General features: G+C 42.8%; 1 protein-coding gene across 2 annotated transcripts in view; it reads right to left on the bottom strand.

Annotated features, from left to right (window-relative positions):
* LOC130173454 (diacylglycerol kinase theta) overlaps positions 1-15,579 on the bottom strand; it is a 37,657-nt gene extending 22,078 nt beyond the window's left edge. Inside the window, exons 1-9 of one of the 2 annotated variants that reach the window (XM_056382736.1) lie at positions 11,004-15,579; positions 7,650-7,729; positions 6,479-6,578; positions 4,824-4,909; positions 3,485-3,610; positions 3,093-3,240; positions 1,988-2,050; positions 1,775-1,875; positions 1,139-1,353 (exon numbers count right to left, since the gene is read on the bottom strand). In XM_056382736.1, the coding sequence (XP_056238711.1) occupies positions 1,139-1,353; positions 1,775-1,875; positions 1,988-2,050; positions 3,093-3,240; positions 3,485-3,610; positions 4,824-4,909; positions 6,479-6,578; positions 7,650-7,729; positions 11,004-11,229 (1,145 nt within the window). In that variant the 5' untranslated portion in view covers positions 11,230-15,579. Of the gene's footprint in view, positions 1-1,138; positions 1,354-1,774; positions 1,876-1,987; positions 2,051-3,092; positions 3,241-3,484; positions 3,611-4,823; positions 4,910-6,478; positions 6,579-7,649; positions 7,730-9,685; positions 9,910-11,003 lie in introns of those variants that run through there. The other variant, XM_056382737.1, reaches the window with a different exon arrangement.
* Between the last annotated feature and the right edge of the window lie 510 nt (positions 15,580-16,089).

Here is a 16,089-nt window from a genome sequence, read left to right as displayed (position 1 = left end):
CTGATTATTAGTGTTCTCGGTGTCTCTCATCGGCCCGATCCGGTGCGCCCGCTCCAGGACCCCAGTGCTTCAGGGATCCACTTTCCTTCTGCCCCCTCTGGAACATTTATTAGTCTCACGTTGTTCAATCGAGATCTGGCTTCCAGATCCAAAAGTTTGTCTTCCAGACTTTTATTTTGCGACTCCAGTTTCTGTACTTTAGTCTTTAAGTTAGTCGCCTCGTCTTCGGCGTTGGATTTCCGCTGTTCCGTTTGCGACACTCGTTCGTTGCAGTCGTTTATCTCCTTTCTCAAGTTCTCTATTGCCGCCATGACACCGTCACATCTCATGTGAATTGTGTTTTCATGGAGCCTCTGGCGGCCAGTATCGCACCGTCTTCTGGCTCCCTTGTTCCTCAGCTGTTTTCCCCGCCATGTGTTGGGCGCGGTTAGCTTTGGGAGTTGTCCCGCTAGCTTGGTAAACTGGTAGCTTCAACTGTTTAGGTGAATTAATCTTTCCTTTGTTTGCTCTATTATTCCTCCGCATCGTGTCCACTCAACCGTGTTGTACCGTTTTGTAGACAATAAGAGTCATTCTTTGCAGAAATTAAAGAAGCTCCAGCAGAGCGGTGTGAAGCGTGTCCTCTCAGGTGGCCGCCATAACCGGAAGTCCTTTTACCTATTTTAATCCTATATTTTAATTGTCTGTTTCTTGTTTAATCGTCTTTTCTAATCAACTTTTTAACTTTTTTAATAGTATTTTTTTAATCGTCTTTTCATCTTTTTTTAAATTGTCCTTTTCAAATCACCTTTTTCAAATCGTCTTTTTCTTCTTTAATCGTCTTTTTATTTTTTAATTATCATTATTTTTAATCATCTTTTTCTTGATTAATTGTATTTTTTAATCGTCTTTTTTTCTGTTATCACTGTTTTTAATCATCTTTTTATATTTTTATTCCCAGATGAAGTAAGTCCTGATTCAGCAAAAATTCTATAGCCCTTCATACATATGGTATTTAAATGCTTGCGAGCTGCTTGGACCCCGATATATTTGTTTTTGTATTTTTTAGTTACAAGAAAAACGTTGTAAAATGTTCCCACAGTATGAAAGGTCGATCATTTCTGATCCCCACTGAACTCCACCTCCCAGCATGCCTCACCTGGGCCAGCCAGCATGCACCTTGATGACCTCAGATTCTCGGGGTTTGGCCCTCAGCAGCCAGGAGTCGCCTCCATCCCTCAGAGAGCTTCTGTTGTCCGGACCGCCGTTGCGGTTCAGGATGTCGTCACTGTGGAAACGCTGCAGGCCTCCAACCTCGTGCAGCTCGTAGTCCTGAGGGTCATCGGGAAGGTAGAAGGCCCTGAGTGCCGCCTCCTGCAGGACAACACAGGTACTGCAGCGTTAGACCTGAACCCTGAGGTTTGACTGAGGTTTATCTAGGTTCGTGATCGGTGATAAATGTTCATATTAAACTCTTGAATGAATGAATGAATGAATGAATGAATGCAATTCACCAGGTGACGACAGGTGTGTGGTTCCTGAGAGGCAAAACTGAGGGCTGAATCAGGCTCCCAGGAGCTCACAGTCAGTTCCCAGATCAACTCCAGTGTGGGGTATTTTACACTGGAAACTGTCTGTGCTATAATTCAACAGTTCAATGCTGCTTCTACAGAATTATAATTGCCCGCTTTTATTTTGAAAGACAGCTTGTTTAGTATATGTAGAACTGACAGCAGTTTAATTGTGTGTGTGTGTGTGTGTGTGTGTGTGTGTGTGTGTGTGTGTGGTCTCTCACCACCACGTCTTCATTCCTCGTGGCTCGAAGTATGGAGACCGGTCGGAAGTAGCTCCGCTTGACTGCATCATCACCGTCAAACACCTTGAGAGACTGCTTACCTGTTTACAAACACACACACACATTCAGGCTCGGCATTCTGTCTGAGGTTCAGCTGCTAAAATCTCTGAATGGAAAATGGAGGATGCAGAGATTCAGTGTGAGTGAACGGACCTGACTCTGAAGCCGTCAGCTGACCGTCTTTAGACACAGCAGCATCGACGTCATCTGAGTTATCTGCAGACACATGGAGGGAAACAGTCACATTACTTGACATGTCCAGAGCGTCCTGATCAACACACATTACAGCTCCTCCAGTGTAAAGGTGTGTGTCCATGTGTAGTGTGATTATAGATCAGGTCTAGCTTCTATATTAATACTGTGAAAGTATCAAAGCCTCAGTCCACAGAGAAATGCACACAGCCTGTATTCAGAAACTGAGCCTTAAAACCAGCCGTCAGGACTTCTGGAACTTTGTGATGTCACAACAAAGCAGTCACCAAGCCCCGCCCACCTGGACCCACAGAAATTTAGAATAGAAAAAAGGATCTTAATCTTGTATTGTTATATAATACAGAGTCTGTTTTTAAGTCTAAGGTCTTAAATTAAATCATGTCGTTTTTTGTTTCAGTTTCATTTGATGGATTGAAGTTGTGTTTTTTCTTTTTGCGTTTTCCTCTGACGGAGAAATGAAAACTAAACTTCAAAGACCATTTAGTTTAGTACCATAACCCTTGGAAATAAAGTTTAAAGGGTTAAAAATAAATAAAGACTGTTGTATCTTGTCTTTAATTGACTGGTTTTAAGATCTGAGTTCAGTCTGTGGTGATGACAACAGTGACACTGGACTATCCACAGGCCCCACTGTGAACTGAGCCTTTAAAAGAAGCTGCAGAGACTCAGAGACTCAGACTCAGAGACTCAGACTCAGAGACTCAGACTCAGAGACTCAGACTCAGAGACGCAGACTCAGAGACTCAGACTCAGAGACTCAGACTCAGAGACTCAGACTCAGAGACTCAGACTCAGAGACTCAGAGACTCAGACTCAGAGACTCAGACTCAGAGACGCAGACTCTAAACGTCGGTGAAAGTTTGTTAAAAACAGAAAGTTTCTTCATCTTTGGTGAAAAACTTCATGCTGAGTTCCAGAGAAACTTCAGGAAATGAGACGAGTGTTTCTCACCCGCTCTGTGTCAGAGGATGTGGTTCAGAGGTGTGTGTGTGTGTGTGTGTGTGTGTGTGTGTGTGTGTGTGTGTGTGTGTGTGTGTGTGTGTACCCAGCTCGTGGCTCTCTGTGATGCGGTAACAGTGCATCTTGCTGAAGTTTCTGGAGTCGAGGCGGACGCAGGCCGGATGCAGCAGCATGCGGTGCAGACGTCCCAGAGTGCACTCTGGTGGCACGCTGAGGTAACACGCTGCATGGCTCTGCAGACGACACACACACACACACACACACACACACACACACACACACACACACACACACACATATAAATGCAATGTGTTGATGGAGGATTTTTCTCTTTCATCATCTTCACTTTTCTTTTCAAATGTTTTTCTTGATGTTGAAGCTGAGACCTCGTCCAGAGGAAACGTCAAACAGGAACAGAAACCAGGTTCAGGTGAGGTGTGACCTCATATCCTGTAGAATGCTGTGATTGGTTCTCACCATGATGCCGCACCACTCGCACCTCATCCCCGCCAGGACGTCGGACGAGCCGCAGGAACGCCGACACACCTCACACCTGGCTGCTGATGACAGGTTCCCCTCCCTCCAGTGGTGGGGAAACGTATCCTGCAGCGACAGAAAGCAGATCCTGTGAGCCAGCAGTTCTGTTCTGTATCACACTGACAGAACAGCGAGAGGTTCATGTGACAAACTTCATTCAAATTGTCTTTATTTAAACCTCCCTCTCGACGCAGTGTGCAGTTTACTGACAGCTGCTGAAACGACTCGTCAATCAACAGAAAAATTATTGGAAACTTTTATTTTTATAATCATTTAATTGTTTCAGCAAAAATAGTGAAAAAGACAAATATTTCAGGACGGGCAAAACAAGACATCTGGTTTTTAATCATCTTTATGATGTTTCAAAAACAACCAGCAGATTAACTGATGATGGAAATCATCTTCAGTCACAGCTCCGGTTCAGAGATGAACCTTTGACCCTTCAGATCTATCACGTGTTTGACGTCTTCAGTCGACGCCTCAGACACACGGAGTTCAACACTGACAGAAATCTGATGCACCGACTGAACGTATTGGTTGATAACTGCTGCTGCGTTGAGAGCAGGACCAGTCTGACCCAGTCTCTCTGCTGCTGGTCTCCTGACTCCCATCATCATCTGCAGGAGCTTTCAGCTCCACTGTACTGGTTTTAATCAATGACTGGAACTGATCAATCAGCTCAGATCAACACACACACACACACACACACACACACACACACACACACACACACACACACAGAACTAACAGCAGACCTCTTCATTTACTGCTCACCACAGGAAGTGTTTGATTAAAGACGACGTGATGGCAGCAGGCGTCACATGATCAGTCAGACTGAGCTGTGATCAATACAGTAACTCTGAATCACATTAGTCATTAATCTGACACCACACAGACACAGACACACAGACACACACACACACACACACACACACACAATTAAACTACTGTCAGTTCTACATATACTAAACAAGCTGTCTTTCAAAATAAAAGCAGGCAATTATAATTCTGTAGAAGCAGCATTGAACTGTTGAATTAAAGCACAGACAGTTTCCAGTGTAAAATACCCCACACTGGAGTTGATCTGAGATCTGACTGTGATCTGTGACCAGCTGTGTGCAGATGTCTGTGTGGATCAGTGTGAGACTAAACACCTGGTCACACCTGTGTGAGACGACCTGTGATGTGAATGTCATTATTCTGCCTCAGGTGTACAGAGGTGTGGGTGTGTGTGGTGTATTGTGGGTCAGTGAGTTTTCTTTAATGAAGACATTCTCACCTGTTCCAGAGTCCCGTCCAGGTGACATCTGCGACAGTCGGCACAGCTGAAGGCAGCACAGTCAGCATGGACATGTAGCTCACACACTGAAACACACACACACACACACATATCAGTGACATCAGTGTCACCTGAGTCACAGCTCATGTCAGGAATGTGAGGTCAAAGGTCACAGCTTCACTCACAAGTCAAAACAGCAGGTTCCAGTTACAGTGTGTCCATATAGATTCATATAAAGTGTTTGTGCTGAGTCTGAGTCTCGTCTTCATCACTGACTTTATAACAGTTTGTGATCAGCAGTCTGATCCAGCAGCAGCTGCTGAACTGCTGCTGGACTTTTTGTTGTTTGTTTTTATATTAATAATAAGAATAATAAGCTTTATTTATATATCAAAAGACAGTTACAAAGCGCTTTACAAAATAAAACTGAGGAAGAACAATAAAGAAATGAGATAAAAGTTTAAAATACTGAATCGATAAGAAACAGGACGATGACTTAATATAATGATAGATTTAAAACATTAGTATTAGTATTATATTCTGTCTTGCTTTTATTTTTTAATGTGAAGGACTTTGTACCTTTTATTTTGAAAAGCCACATTCTGATTGGTCATTTTGTAGCTGCGTTCTGATTGGCCGTTTTGTAGCTGCATTCTGATTGGTCAGTTTGTAGCTGTGTTCTGATTGGTCAGTTTGTAGCCGTGTTCTGATTGGTCAGTTTGTAGCCGTGTTCTGATTGGTCAGTTTGTAGCCGTGTTCTGATTGGTCGTTTTGTAGCCGTGTTCTGGTTGGTCGTTTTGTAGCTGCGTTCTGACTGGTCAGTGTGTAGCTGCATTCTGATTGGTCGTTTTGTAGCCGTGTTCTGATTGGTCAGTTTGTAGCCGTGTTCTGGTTGGTCGTTTTGTAGCTGCGTTCTGACTGGTCAGTGTGTAGCTGCATTCTGATTGGTCAGTTTGTAGCCGTGTTCTGATTGGTCAGTTTGTAGCCGTGTTCTGATTGGTCGTTTTGTAGCCGTGTTCTGGTTGGTCGTTTTGTAGCTGCATTCTGATTGGTCAGTTTGTAGCCGTGTTCTGATTGGTCAGTTTGTAGCCGTGTTCTGATTGGTCGTTTTGTAGCCGTGTTCTGGTTGGTCGTTTTGTAGCTGCGTTCTGACTGGTCAGTGTGTAGCTGCATTCTGATTGGTCGTTTTGTAGCCGTGTTCTGATTGGTCAGTTTGTAGCCGTGTTCTGGTTGGTCGTTTTGTAGCTGCGTTCTGACTGGTCAGTGTGTAGCTGCATTCTGATTGGTCAGTTTGTAGCCGTGTTCTGATTGGTCGTTTTGTAGCCGTGTTCTGGTTGGTCGTTTTGTAGCTGCATTCTGATTGGTCAGTTTGTAGCCGTGTTCTGATTGGTCGTTTTGTAGCCGTGTTTTGGTTGGTCAGTTTGTAGCTGTGTTCTGATTGGTCAGTTTGTAGCCGTGTTCTGATTGGTCAGTTTGTAGCCGTGTTCTGATTGGTCGTTTTGTAGCCGTGTTCTGGTTGGTCGTTTTGTAGCTGCGTTCTGACTGGTCAGTGTGTAGCTGCATTCTGATTGGTCAGTTTGTAGCCGTGTTGTGATTGGTTGCTTCATGTGAGATGCTGGCGGAACTGGTCTAACTGGTTGTGGTACTGGTCTGACCTTCACAGCGCAGCGCCGTGTTTCCCTCCGTGTGTTTCCTGCAGACGCAGCAGAAACGTTTCTTCTGAGCAGCTGGACCGAAGCAGTGAGCCACAGGCACCTGCAGGGGGAAGCACACACACTCACGATCACATGTTATCAACATGTGTTACATCAACACGCTGTTTCACATCCTTCTGCCACAAACACTCACTGCAGCGTGAGGATTCATCCGCTGCTAAAAATAGACCCCTTCAAAGTCCCTATTTAATGTACTACAAGAAGGAGCTTTTTGTTTGTCCTTAACTGGTCAGTGTCATATCGAGGCTCAGCGGACGGTTAGGATGGTTCACAACACGTTACTGAAACATCATCACCACACGTTACATAACAACATGTTAACATCAAACACAGGGTGACGGGGCTGGGGGCCTCTGAACTGGGGGGGGGGCACTGAACTCGGGGGGGGGCCTGCAGCTGCACTTCACCAAAACATATCAGAATATAGAGGCGACGTGGAGCGTGATCACAGACAGATTTACACTAATTAACATTTGACACTAACTCTCAGACACATTTTGATCTGTACTTGAGTTCTCCACTAAAGAAAAAAGAAAAATAAATATATACAGTACAAACACACACACAAATGCTAAACAGTGTTAACCTTAATCTTGTTTATTTATTCTTTGATTTCAGATTAAGATTACAGGAACACAATATGACATCATAGGCCACATTATAAAGCATGTAGTTACAGGTTTTCTGCTGAGTGTTAAATAAAGAATTTCTCTCTAAATGCTCCATCACTGTAAATGCCATACACTGTTCTACACTGATCACAACAACAACACATCTGGATCAGGGGTTTGACAGATGTGGACGTCGTCTGACAGTGATTCATCTCAAGTTCATTTTGATAACGTGTTGGAATGACGTGAAGAAAAAACAACCTGAGTTTTTAAAAGTCAAACCAGACTCACTGTGTCGTCAGAAAGATAATAAAGAAATAATGAATCTCATCTCTTTGCTGCTGTTGGCAGGTGAATCACATCTGCTCACAGGCTCATATTTCCTCAGAGAACAGGTGAGGAAGAAACAACTTGTTGGGTTATTGATCGGTGCAGCAGCCAGTCAGGCTCAGTGATCAGTGCTGATCAATAAACAGAGTGTCAGTGTGTTTGTTACTCACCTGGACGACAGACGGAGTCATGCAGGAACAAACGGATCGCAGCGTCTTCAGGCATTTCTCATGACACATCAGGTTACACACTGAGGAGGAGACAGAGAGGACAGACACCACTGAGCAAGGCACTGACACTGTCAGGGTGGAAGGTTCAATTCCCTACAGATCCACCACACTTCACTATCAGCTTCTGCTGCAGATGACAACACGTGACCTGAAACCTGCCACTGAAACTCAGTCAGAACAAAGAGAACTACAAATCAAACTAAAACTGAAGAAGTGATTATTATTGATTAGGGTTATAAAAAAAAAAAAAAAAACATATGTCCACAAATATGAGAAATGTAATAAATAACATGAAATAAGAGGTAACCTTATGAAAAGTTTGGATGAAATTTTTGAATAATTTTAATTGAATCAGATAAAAGTCTCAATAAATTAAAGATTTAAATCTCTTTTTTAAGAGACCTGGCAACATGTAAACAATAATACAATACGGATAAAATAAATAGGCCTACTGTCATAAATAATGTCCAGAGAATCACACATACACAGGTTCCTAAACTAGATAAAAGAATGTGTTTATTAGCAAATGTTAGCACGCTAACACGCTAAGCTAAGATGGTGAATGTGAACACTTCACCTGCTAAACATCAAACAAAAAGGGAAATTTCTACAACTTAGTCTGAAACATTAGCTTCATTCACACTGTTTGCTAACTGAAGAAAATATTAGTAATAATGCAACTGTGTTTGTTTTTTATATGAACAAAGTTAAAATTAAACATTAAAAAAAAAGATATTTGGCTGTCAAACAACACATCTGTGTTGTTATTAGCTATGGGAGGTAAAGTAAGCTAATACTAGCATGCAAAGAAATTCTGCTGACTCATCATGAACAAATACTGTTAATTACAACAATCTGTTTAATATTCATAGATAAATAAAGTATATATCTATCTACAGCATTTTATTATTTTGTTTTGTTTACTAGCTTCAGGAACTAGCAGCGTTAGCAGGTTCACAAGTTAGCTAGCTAACGGTAGTTTTCCTGGCAGATAATTCTGCCTTTAAATGAAACTCTTGAGGTTCTAGTAACATGAGTAACGTGTTTATTATTCACAAGGTTTAAGTTGCTATAACAGTGTTGCTAAGGGACTATACCAACTTAGCTTCTGCTAACGTTCAGCATCATGCTAGAAGGAAGAAAACACAACTGCCTCTGGTGTTTTTAAAGATGTGAGAACACGTCACAACCTTCTTATATTCACAACCGTGAGTTTGAGACCTTTCTGATGACAGAGCTGTAAATACATCATTAAATACAACTGAAGGCTCAGTGACAAGCAACAACAGCACAATACTGTATATGATGATGAGTAATGATGGGTGATACAGGTACACCCACCTACACACAGCAGTCCTGTAATAACTCCTCCTTCATGAAGATTATAATGTTCATTATAAACTGTTCTGTGCTCCTGATAAACTCCTGATAAACTCCTGATACTTGTGCTTTACCATCTTTGTTTTGTTTTATGTCTTTTTTATTTATTCATTTCTTCTCACTGTGCTGTACTGAAGAAACCTGTACACTGATTATTATAGATGAAGAGAATGCTAATAAAATCTGTCTTATTGTTCCTTCTACCTTCTTTTTTATCAGTCACTCGGTTACTCAACGTGTACCTGTTCACCTGGTCACAAACAGACAGGTACAAAAGGATGATGAACCACTGAGCTGGAAGTTAAACCCAGTCAGGTTTCAGAGCTAACCCTTGTTGAGCAGGAAGACTAATGTGGATTTTCACAATAATACTTTCCCTGCCTTTGTTTTCTCTTCCAGGTGAGTCAGTCTGACATGCAGGTTTATTTTCAGCCTGTCTGGCTTCTTCTGTTCCCAGCTCTCGGCTGAACAGTTGTAAAGTAAAAGGCTTATGATGCTAACGTTAGCTATGTAGCGTTACCATAAACATACATACAGCTCCTTTAAAGAAACATCTGCTGACATACAAGATGAACCAGGTTTATCCTCCGTCACACCTGGATCTGTAGCTTCTGGTTCAGGAAACATAAATGATGAAGAGCCTGGTGTTTTATCACCGTGGGAATATTCTCAGACAGATGAAGCACTTTGATGACATCACAGGTTCATGTTAATCCAAGTGACGGCTTAAAGAAGAAACATTGTGTAATCCAGCTGAGCCTCTACAGGACGCTGCTTTGTTTTGTTCTGCTGCAGCTTTTAATGCAGTGAGGATGACGATCGTGTCTCTGCTCACACACACACACACACACACACACACACACACACACACACATTCTTCCAGCACAGAGCATCCCTGCCAGTCTCCTGTTGCCATGCCGACCAGAGGAAGTAAATCACAACTAGACTGCAGCTCGAATTGTGCAACAGACACTTTACACCTACTCAGACACACACACACACACACACGCACGCACGCACACACACACACGCACACGCACACAGACACACACACACACACACACACACACACACGCACGCACGCACACAGACACACACGCACACGCACACAGTGTGTTACTGGGCAGAGTGGTGTGTTCTTCAGTTTGCCTGTTGAATTCATGATTAAGTTGGGGCTTAGTGAGAAGGAAATGAGGAGAAAGGGAGGAAAGGAAAGGAAAGAAAAAGAAAGGAAAGGAAAGGAAAGGAGAGGAAAGGAGAGGAAAGGAAAGGAAAGGAAAGGAAAGGAAAGGAAAGGAAAGGAAAGGAAAGGAAAGGAAAGGAGAGGAAAGGAGAGGAAAGGAAAGGAAAGGAAAGGAAAGGAGGAAAGGAAAGGAGAGGAAAGGAGAGGAAAGGAAAGGAAAGGAAAGGAAAGGAAAGGAAAAGAAAGGAAAGGAAAGGAAAGGAGAGGAAAGGAAAGGAAAGGAAAGGAAAGGAAAGGAAAGGAAAGGAAAGAAAAAGAAAGGAAAGGAGGAAAGGAAAGAAGAGGAAAGGAAAGGAAAGGAAAAGAAAGGAAAGGAGGAAAGGAAAGGAGATGAAAGGAAAGGAAAAGAGGCCTTCCTGGTCCAGGTCCACCTCCATCCTGACTCTGAACACATCGTTCTCAGTCTGGATGAAGTTTCGGACCTACAGCTGATCCTGACTGTTGGATCAGGTCTGGTCTCAGCGTGACATCAGCTCTACGTCACAGGATCAACATCCGCCTGTTTAATGTGCAGGTGACAGTTAAAATGTCTGACAGCCCACCTGACACCACACATACCTGCAGTAAAGCAAGGCACCAGCACAGCAGCAAGGGTTGGTGGTTCGGTTCCCGGTGGGACTAGATTCAGGTGTAGCTCTGACAGGTTTGTGGTGTGTCTCGAACAGACTTACCTTCACACAGGAAGCCGATCAGACCCCAGATGAAGTCGCTGCAGCTGTGGCAGAAGGTGGGTTTGGTCAGGGTGACTTTCTTGAAGCAGTGGCCCAGAGCAGAGCTCTGGTACCTGGGCCGGAGCCCGGGAGACTGCTGCGTCCTCTTCCTCACGGTCAAAGGACTCGCGGTCCGGCTGTCCGCGGCGTCAGGGTCCGCCGGTCTGGCCCGACCGGAGTCCGCCATGTCTCTCCGCACGAGCTCACCGACAGGGGCGTGGGGGGGTTCACTTCTGGTGCAGAGAAGCCCGGAGGTCTAGAAAACATTCCACCCCGGTGGTGAGACAGACCACCGGGCCGGACACAGAGGCTCAGCCCGGCGGAAGGGCGCCGTACTCGGTTGTGTGTCCCGGAGCTCTCTCCGCTTCAGAAGCTAATTATCCGGGTTCAGAACGACGGAGCGGGCTCACCGGTCACGACGTCGTGATCCAGACGACATTAGTTTTCCAGTAAATGTGACGTTGCTAACCCGCGAACAGGACTTATCCCCCCGGCTGGACCCAGCGGTGCCACCCAGTGGTGCTGCCCGGCGGAGAGGGCGCCGCGGTCGGTGTGTCTCTCGGAGCTTCCCGCTTCACAGTCTTGCTAAATACCCACCTCCTGAAATATTAACCGTGTATCCAGCTTCTTAAATACAGCCCCGGTGCTGCGGGAGGAGGCAGTGTCCGGGTTTCAAACCTCTTCCACGTCGTCTTGTCACGGTGAAGAGGTCGTCCACCACGCCGAGATCAGAGTCCCTCCGCGCGGAGACAGCGGTGCCACCCAGCGGGGCTGCACGGGCAAGAGGGCGCCGTCCTCCGTGTGATTCCCGGGGTTTCCCGCGGGGGAAGCAGGATGAATAAAAGATGAAATGATGAAGAGGCGGTGTGAAGACCGTGACACGGATGAGAGATGAGAGAAAGCGTCCAGCAACAACCACAGTCTGTCTGTCAGCCAGCCATGCAGCCTGAAACCAGCAGCTCCAGGACCCGGGACAAACACACTACAAACCGGGTGGGAAGAAGTCCAGGACCCGGCCTCAGGACCCGGCCTCAGGACCCGGCCTCAGGACTGGATATAAACATTAATCAACAAGTGTGAACCCGGACCGACGGCGGCTGCTTTCATTTCGGTTCCTTCTTCCTTCTCAGAGGTTGATTCTTCTTCCGCGTCAGAGTCTCCGACACTGATTTACTCCTCCTCCCTCCCCTTCATCCCGTCTCCTTGTCTCCTTCCCTTCCTTCCTTCCTTTCTTCCCTTATCTCTGAGGTTCTTCAGTCTCTTCAAACACATCAGTCGTTTCCTCACCAACGTGTTTCACATTTCCTTCCTCCTTCTTTTCTTCTTCTTTCCCTCCTCTGTAGCTTCACCCACCTCCCCTCACTGTGTCTGGTGTGTTTGGATGTATGTAGCCTGTATGTGTTTATGCACTTCCTGTTGTCTGGTGATAAACAGCCTGGTTTATACTCACATAACTTCATGTTCCCAGGTTCTCAGCATGTTTCCTTCTTGCTATGTCACCATGGTAACAGTCGACGTTAATGTCTGGTTTGTTTCATAAGAGAGAATCTGTAACATAGAACAACATATGCAAGATGTTACTTCCGTCCAAGTCTGGCTCCATATCATCATTACAACTCACAGGAATATTAGTATAATTATAATTATATTAGTACAGAGCAATCAAACAGTACAAACCTGCCCTCACAGTTTCAACAATTAATTAAATCTAAAGAGAAAAGTTCCCACATTGAAATCTTCAGTTAAACAAAATAAACAAAACCAAAATATCCCAGAATTAATCAAAAGTCCACCATTACAATTCTGTTTAATCCATGTATCATAATACTGTGGTTAAAATCTTTTCTTTAGATTTCATAAGTTTTCTCTCAGTTATTTTTTCCTTCCCATTAGAAAAGACCAGTGACTGTAGCACTGGATCATTTGGGAGCATGTACTGTGAGGTGTTGAATTGTTTGTATATTTCATTCTTCTGTCGCACTACATCAAAACTTCTTTTTTCATTCCTATCTCTTTCTAGAAGCTTCAACATAGAAACTCCATTCAAACCTTATAATGTTCAGCTCAGTTCAGACATCACTGGATTTCTTTAGTTTTTTAATATATGTATTTCATACATAAATATTCAGTGTTTTTCTTACATTTGTTTCCCATTAAGATGAATGGACGGAATATTAAAAATCTCCAGTTCTCACAACTTTTCATGCATTTTTCAACCTCTTCTTCTCAGTCATACTTTCAGCTGGAAACTCCATTCAAAAGTCCAAATGTTCAGAACGTTTTTCTGGTTGTGTTGAACTTTGAAATCCCATTCACAGTTTTTACACAGTGACAGTTCAGCTTTCATCAGTGTTTCTGGTCCTTTCCAGATTTTTGTATTGCTTGGTATTAACTGAATAACACATTAATTAATCAAGGACAGAATCAGCCTAAATTGACCAACAGCAACAGGGATCAACAGATTTTTCAGTGCTGATTTGATTATTAATAATCAAAGAGACAGAAATATTCTGAACCGATGCCAACACAAAACTACTGCTACATAAAGACACTCGCCATGGCTTTAAGTTTCTATTACTTTCTATTATTACTATATTTTGTCCAACCCATTTATATCAGCAAAGATAGACTAAATAACAGAAACACCTCTGTATAAACAGTATAATCTTCATGAAGGGCTGTTGTATTAGACTGTATCAGTTTTAGCTGGATGTTCCTAATAAATTGTCAGCTGAGTGTACATTAATAATTATCAGCTGTGTGCACAGGCTGCAAAGAGCCTGACTGGAATGAACTGATTGCTCTTGGTGCTGTTTTCACCTTGGAACTGATACTGGCTCCTTGGCAGCCTAAAGATGTTGTTTAATACTTTTACCATATATTATTATTATCATCCCCATATAAGATGTTTTACCCTCCTCTTCCCCTTTTAGAAATGTGCCGCAGTAACACGTTTACACAGAGTACATCACCTTTCATCACCAGCAGTGAGGGACCGTTTACGTGCTGACGTCACTGCAGCGTCTCCTCGCCGGTCTCTGGAGTTTCTGTTACCGGTAGAGTTTATTGCTGCTCTATCTGAACACAGTTAATGTTGTTGTTTTCTTCATTACAGTGACTAACTACCTGCTGTACATTTAAACTGACCTGCGCACAGTTGTCATTGGCCAGTTGCCTTGATGAAAGTCAGATAAACCAAACATGTTCAAAAGCTCACGATGAGACAGCCAATAGCATTTGTTTCAGCATGGTAACATAGCAACAGTAGGAAAATGTGATTTGTTTTAAAAGAAAGAAATGTGTGTATTTAGTTTTATTTGTGGGCTGTTTCATTTTGACCAATTAGGTCAAATGTTGTTTTTGTAGGGTATGAATAAAAATGTAATACTGTATGGTAAAGTTGTATTAATACCTATGGGTTTACACAGGCACACAGACACAGACCATAGACTATATATAAAAATGGATGTCAACTCTCAGTCTGGAAAATGAAGCCAATGCGGAAGTGCCTTAAACTTGCATTCTATCAAATGACCATCAGGGGGCGACTCCGCGGGTTGCAAAAAGAAGTCCGATTGTGTTGAAGTCTATGTGAAAACGACACTACTTGTAACTTGATCTGTTACCTCGGTAAACCTTTTCATTCTGTGTTTATGCTCTGAATCTCTAGTTTGAAGTTTTCTTCAATAAAACATGATGTTCATTTTTTAAATTATGGTCTTATTAGACCATATAAAAATAGACTTTAAAGCAGAGCGGCTTTAGGGCGGGGCTACGTTTGGTTTGTGTTTCTCCACGTGACCCAGTTTAATTGATCTGCGTTAGTGTAATGCGCAGCGTTAATGTCAGTTAATACATTGTCCATCAAGATGACGTGATAGTTCAAGTTAAGATAACGTGACGTTTACAAAATGTGTAGAAAAATATTTGTCATATAGAAGATTGTTCATTTAATATTCAAACCAGTCCTGAACTGAAGCAGACATTCATGCACCTGTCCTGACAGCTGATCGATATTTGTGATTAACTGTGATCCACCGCATCTTAACTCAAGTGTTTGTGTTTTATCGTCATTTGAAAGTTTCCACACTGTGAAAACTGAGTGATCTGTGCCAACAGAAGGAGGAGCTCATGTACAGAGCAGCACATTAGTTTCATTCATCTGGTTGAAGGGAGACTGCATGGACATCCTTAGTTCTCTAATGTGCTGTGATGATGATGATGATGATGATGATGATAGAAAACCTCCCAGTTCATCTTCCTCTGATGAAATGACCTGCAGCTTCACTTCTGCTGTTGTTGACAGGTGATGGTAGCAACACTTTTAAGATCAGAATCTATAAATATTAAACTGTGATTAATGATGGATCATCTCTGGCACTGTCACCACCTCCACAGGTGAAAGTATTTATCAGTTAACATCAGCTGTTTTTAGATCCTTCACTGTCAGTGTTGTCGGACAACATTTAAACATTTCTAGTATTTATGTTGTTGATTAAAGCTAACATAGAAATAGCCACACAATGCTGTACGTGTTACTATTGTGAAAATTCATACCAGATTTGTTCTATAAAAACCATCAATAAAGTTAAAGCAAGAACTTCATAAATAACTTTATTGGACATTATGAACTACATTAATTTAAAGAATTTATAACACTGGAAACATGTATAAAAGAATAATGAATGGATGAATTAAATACTGTAGTGTACAATTTACAATCAACAGCAACAGAATCTTTAGTAACAAGTATAATCATTATTCATCATGAGTCCTAATGTGTGAGACAGTTAATATTTATTTGCTCCAGTAACAATCTCCCTCTAAATAAGTGATGCTGTTGGAACAGCACACTGATATTAACTATAATGGCTGAGGACTATGAAATATGAATCTAATGTTTGAAACTATTGACAGTTTGTTACAGCTGCAGTGGAGTCCAAGAGTCATGTGACTGTATGTCTGACATGGGGCAGAGAGTGTAATACGACAGTGAGGGTGAAGGGAACCAGGAAGAGCAGAGCTGATCAGACTGAACAATGTTATG

The sequence above is a fragment of the Seriola aureovittata genome, chromosome 8 (genome assembly GCF_021018895.1).
Source record: "Seriola aureovittata isolate HTS-2021-v1 ecotype China chromosome 8, ASM2101889v1, whole genome shotgun sequence".
Lineage (NCBI taxonomy): Eukaryota > Metazoa > Chordata > Actinopteri > Carangiformes > Carangidae > Seriola > Seriola aureovittata.
Note: the sequence above shows the minus strand (reverse complement) of the source record. Positions and strands in the feature narration are given on the sequence as shown.